At 41.9% G+C, this 5,832-nt stretch overlaps 1 protein-coding gene across 1 annotated transcript; it reads left to right on the forward strand.

Annotated features, from left to right (window-relative positions):
• Window positions 1-647: 647 nt before the first annotated feature.
• Window positions 648-5,185, forward strand: LOC123080660 (DNA repair protein recA homolog 2, mitochondrial). Its single transcript, XM_044503590.1, has 8 exons — window positions 648-824; window positions 922-982; window positions 1,409-1,629; window positions 2,173-2,260; window positions 2,980-3,149; window positions 3,512-3,658; window positions 4,206-4,340; window positions 4,513-5,185. Exons 1-8 carry the CDS (start codon window positions 705-707, stop codon window positions 4,795-4,797), a joined length of 1,227 nt encoding a protein of 408 aa, XP_044359525.1. The 5' UTR covers window positions 648-704; the 3' UTR covers window positions 4,798-5,185.
• The last annotated feature ends 647 nt before the right edge of the window (window positions 5,186-5,832 follow it).

Raw genomic sequence — 5,832 nt, forward strand, 5'->3', positions numbered from 1 at the left:
GTCTGGAACTGTTAGTACATGGAGGAGCCGCTGGAATAAAAGTACAAGGGAACAACAAGAACCCTAACCCCGTGCGACGCTGTGGTCACTAACTCCCCAGGTCAGCTACACAACCAGCGGATCTCCATACTGTGTGGATGGGTTTGGAAAGAAAAATCCGGATCGGAATGGATTGGAAAGGATCGATGGAAGGAGACCGGAATAGAATGAAAATATTGAGGATAAAAAATTTTCTTGAAAATTGGTGAACTTGTTTTCAAGTTTGTGAACTTCTTGAAAAATGGACGAACTTTTTTCGAAATCCATAAACCTTTTGAAATTCAGGATTCTTTTGTCAAATAATTCAAAAAACATTAATCAGTAATAAAATAGCGCGGCGACATTGTTATTATGCAGTTGGCGCTATTACCTATCACTAATGGCATAATGGCATATAACTTGAGTGGTTTGCGAAACACTTAAGTTAGTGGAACTGCGCGAGTTCGAAACCTGAAGAGACCATTTCGATGGTGTGCTCGTTTCATGAGCCGGGCCATTCTCTTTTTTGTTTTTTCACTCGCAGCTCCCTGACTAGGGCCTGCGGTATGCGTGCCCGGCCCAGCCCAACGTTTCTAGTTTGTTTGGGTCCGTAAGATTTGTCAGTTCGTCCTCCTTGCCTCCTGCTTTCCTTCCTCGCTCCCTCCTCCTCCTGCCGCGCCGCCAGCATGGGCGTCCTCTCCTCGCCGCCGGCGCTCCTCCGACGAGCCGCCGCCCTCGCCTCCGGCGCGGGCCGCCGTTACTCCACGCCGTGCGTGCCCTCTCACCTCCGCCACCTACCCCTTCAGGTGCCGCCTCCTCATCCCCACCGCCACTCTGCCTGCAATGCTGCATTTTGACTCCCAAGTTAACTCTGGCCACCTTTTCCTCGCTGTGATCTGCTAGGGTGGGAGAAGCGATGCATATTTTCGCTTCTGGTCGCAAGGCTGTTTCTTGTCAACCACAGGTGCGGCTGATGTCTGCCCAGATTTATTCGCTGTTTGGTATTTGTGTTATGAAAGGCTCCAGATTTATCTGCTGTTTGGTATATATATATATATATATATATATATATATATATATATGACCTTCGAAGTTTAATACCGTGTGTAATATATACCTAGTATTGTCAAAACCCAGCTCTGCACACGACATATGAGCGAAAATCAAATTGCTGTGGCCATTCAATGCCTATTAGGCACTGTCTTTCCCCAACTGTCTGCACAAAACATATGGTAAAAGTATGTTAGTATTCTACTAGTAGACACCTGATGCTCTCCGAAGTTACAGCGCTATATACGTAGTACTCTTTTGTGTTCTATAGCTATGTTAAGTTATTAACTGCCTTCCTTATGAGTTATGCGTCTACTCAGGAATCTGTACAAAATTTCAGCTGATATGCAGTTAGACTATGAAAGCGACCCCCCACTGGATGATGCGAAATCTCTTGAGAAAGTGTCGACACTGAATGGTGCTGTCTCTCAGCTTGCAAGTGATTTCGATAGAGATTCTAATCTGTGCTTGGAGCGCTTCTCCCGGACAAGGCGTGCATCTGTCATTTCGACTGGTTCTCTTAAGCTTGATCTCGCTCTTGGCATTGGAGGTTTACCAAAGGTTTATAATGCTTTCCCATATTGTTCAAAACTAAATATTCACATGGTCTAAGTATGTGTTGTTATCATTTAATTGCCTGTAAATGCCTCACTTGGTACTGCACATGGCCCACTGATGTTGCGCAGGAAAATTCAAATAACCTTTCTTTGTCCTGTTGCTGTATGCTATACAGCAGTCCTTATTTCTGTCTGCAGTCACAAGTCCAAATGTTATTTGGTGTATTTTGCGGGAATTTTTATGCACACCTACACCTCTGCATTGGTTTAAACTGTATCATGTGTTCAACTGGTCAATTGAGTGGCAAAGTCCCTTTCATTCACTTGTGCTAAACATCATGTGTTGCGTGTTGAACTGTTGATGATGATTGCTATCTTTCTTTTGACTGGGCACTCAAGAATCACAGTTTATCTTCAGCATTTGTAGAAAAGTATATACAGGCACAGCTTCATGTTTGTCTCCTTGGATTTCTATTTTTTTCAGTATATTTCAAATTTTATTTTACTTGCCCTGTTTAACAAATCACTGACTAAAGGTTTTTGGCAGGGTAGAATGGTTGAAATATTTGGGAAAGAGTCATCTGGGAAGACAACACTTGCACTTCATGTTATAAAGGAAGCCCAAAAGAATGGAGGTTGATATTTCTTTTATGGTGCCTGCAATTTTTTTATTCAATTATCAAATTGTCTACCCTCCTGTTTTATCCTTCACCATATTTACTTGGCTACAGCAATCCTTGACAACATGAAATCTGTGAATGGTTATAATCTTGTGCACTCCTGAAGTCATTATAAATGTTTTTGTATATTCTTGAGCAGCTGTACTTAGCATTATAAGTAACATTTCAGTGTCAAGAAGTTGGATTTTCAAGTTTAAGAATGGCTTCCACATTTGTCAGTTTTTATTTTTTAATGTTCTCCCAAACATGCATTAGTAAAGAATGTTTGGAAATTGTATACTTAGAAACATATCTAAAAATTGCTACTCTCTCTGATCCATATTACTTGTCACTCAAATGGATGTATCTAGCACTGAAATACGTCTAGATACATCCGTTTGAGCAACAAGTAATATGGATCGGAGGAGTAATATGTTTTAATGCAAATACCGTTCTTATTCGAGGAGTCTTTTTTTACATTGTTACAATGCTGGCTAGTAAGATTTCCCTACATCAAGTCTCAAGAGCAAATTTTATCCAACTGGTTGAAATCCTTCTCGTCAAGTACTTTCACAGAGCTATTGCGTGATTTATCTTTACTCTTTGTTTGGTTTATTGTGCTTGGTAGTTGATACGTTTTTCATCTTATCGTGAAGCAGAGTATCTGATCAATATTTGTGATTGGGAACTTGCAGGCTATTGTGCTTATATTGATGCAGAAAATGCTTTCAACACTTCATTTGCAGAAGAAGTTGGTGTGGACATTGACAAACTCCTAATAGCTCAACCTGATTCTGCTGAAAATTCTTTAAGCATAGTGAACACTCTTGTTGGTGGATCCATTGATGTTGTTGTTGTGGATAGTGTATGTTACTTCACTATGCCATTTTCAGATATTTTATGTTTTCTTTACCTTATTTTATCTACTTTGTTATATCGTGTAGGTAGAGGCTTACTTACATTAGCATTGATGATATGTACTGAATTTTGAAGATGGTGCATTCCCTAGTAGTACAAAAGAAGAGCATGTGTTGGTAGTTCGTCCGACAGTTGGACTGTTAACTCCATGATTTAAGATTAGCACTATAATTTTGCATGATATGTTATTTATCTTTCATTTATGCAATCATTCATCAACTTTTGCTTAGGCTGCCAACTTTATGTACTTCGTATTTAATCTATGTTATATAGTATTTGTTTACCTTGCTTTTAATGGATTAATGACAGGTGGCAGCACTGATTCCCAAATGTGAACTTGAAGGTGAAATATACATGAAATTTAAAGACGCACAATCCCGTTTAATGACTCGGGCACTTCGAAAAATTCAATACACATTAAGTCGCTCTGAAACACTTATTATTTTTGTGAATCAGGTATGAATTTACTTGTGTTTCTTGGTGTTGTTGGGTTATTACATCGAACATCACCTCAGCTCCTTGAGACCCTTGTTCCTGGTTCCCACATGATTTGTCAGATGTTGTTGACTGAGTAATTGTTTCAGTTTGTATTGTTTCCTGTTGTTCGAACAAGAACCTATTAAAACCAATCTCCTAATATTATAAATGAGCATTTCTCCATGTACTGACAAAGATAGATGAATATGCTGTGTTATGTTCTTGTAAACCTAATCTTCAAAATGAAATGGGCTTGATCTGAAAAATTGAAAACTCAGTACTGGCTTGTGTAACAGTTGGAAAGATATGCTATTGTAGTACTGAAAGTATCAAATATGCTGGCATGCCTCTATATCAGATTGATATTTTTATCCCTTTCTGTTGCAGCCTTAATGTGATTTTGTTATCCTTATTCTTCCTCCTATCATACTAGTCAAAACACGAAGGTCTCCCAAGATATTTTAATACAGAGAGTATGATTCTTCTGCCATGCTTCTTTGACTCTATTGATTGATTCTATTTATAGGTTAGAACAAAGCGGAGCTCAGATCCATCTTCTGGGCTCTACAAGGAGGTGACCTGTGGTGGCAACGCGTTAGGGTTCTATTCAGCAATCAGAATGAGGACTTCGAGAAGGAAATTGCAGTATAGCAAAGACGAGGTATTACAGATAGATTTCATGATTCTTATTTGGTGTTCTGTTACCCTTGGTCGATAGCACTATAGACAAATGCACATTTTTCTTCTAAACATGCAAAGTATGCATAACTTGATCATAACAGAGCATCGGATACATGCCATTGCTCTAATAGTACAAAATTCTGCATTTTCAGGCCACTGGCATTAGCATAGCAGTGCAGATCATCAAGAACAAATTAGTACCAGCAGCCCTGAAGGAAGCTGGGCTCAACATTGGGTTTGGTAAGGGAATCTGCCATGAATCGGAGATTCTGGAGATGGCTTCTACGCATGGAGTTATCGTGAAGGAAGGATCTGGGTATTGGATCAACGGCGACTTCCTGCCTGGCAAGGAGGAAGCCGAGAAGTTCCTACTTGAGAACGATGCTGTGGCAGATGACATCTGCAGTACCATGAGAAGCCAACTCTTTGAAACGTGAAGTACGAAGACCACCGGAAATTTGGTTCTCGAGAATATCTCAGCTCGCCATATCAACACAATGTAAATATAGAAACTCCAAGGAATATTGCGTGTACAGCCGGTGTATGATTTGAGCGGCTCATTTATTATTTATCCGGTGAAGTGCGGGTGAGCGGTCCATCAGCAACTGGGATCGATGCACATACACATCAACAGGTGTGATATTAATGGTGTGGTTGCATAAGGTGTGGATATCTGAAGTTGTATCATGTACTTGTAGGGCATTCCCTGTGTAACTTTAATCTAGTAGGGTACCAACACATTGTTCCCGCTTCCTTTTGGATTATTCTGTAATTTGTACCTTAGTTAGCCGGTTTCGCCGAGGGCCAATCCCTCGAACATTGGAATTCTTGAGCTCACTTTCACAAATTTTACCATGTGGTATATCATGTGTATCATCAGAAATATATATATGCTGAATTCAAAAAAGGAATAGTTTGCCGTGGAAACCTGCAATTTCAACCTTGCGTGCATAGCACATGGATCGTAAGCCAAAGGTCAAGTTTTCCATACCAAAACTTGGTTCCGTACCTGCCAAGTTTTCCACTCTCTTTTTACATGACACCAGTACAGACAAATCCTACCATGTATGGCCGTAAATTCTTGCATATAAAGCACAGTAGGGTACAGGGTCTCGAGCGGAAACCTCGAGCTGCCGTGATCACCCCGAGCTGCCGTGATCTGCATTGATGGACCACACGGAGACGCTGCCGGACGACGCGCTCGCCGCCATCCTCGGCCGCCTCGCGCGGCGGGACCTGGGCCGCGTGCGCAGGGCATGGCTAGCCGTCGTGGACGGGCGGCGGCTGCTGCCCCGGAGGCACCACCTGCCCGACTCGGTGGAGGGCATCTTTGCCAACTACTGCGCTACCACCGCCCGCACTTCCTCGGGCGCGCATCCACGCGGCACCGCCGCGTCGACTATGGCAACCTCCACTTCCTGCCCGGCTACACCGAGGACCATAACATGATCGTGGACCACTGCAACGGCCTC

Source organism: Triticum aestivum, chromosome 3D (assembly GCF_018294505.1).
Source record: "Triticum aestivum cultivar Chinese Spring chromosome 3D, IWGSC CS RefSeq v2.1, whole genome shotgun sequence".
Lineage (NCBI taxonomy): Eukaryota > Viridiplantae > Streptophyta > Magnoliopsida > Poales > Poaceae > Triticum > Triticum aestivum.

Coding starts and splice junctions, on each gene's coding strand:
- LOC123080660 (XM_044503590.1), top strand. CDS start 705: ATGGGCGTCCTCTCCTCGCCGCCGGCGCTCCTCCGACGAGCCGCCGCC. Junction 983..1,408: donor CTGTTTCTTGTCAACCACAG/GTGCGGCTGATG, acceptor ACAAAATTTCAG/CTGATATGCAGTTAGACTAT. Junction 2,261..2,979: donor GGAAGCCCAAAAGAATGGAG/GTTGATATTTCT, acceptor GGGAACTTGCAG/GCTATTGTGCTTATATTGAT.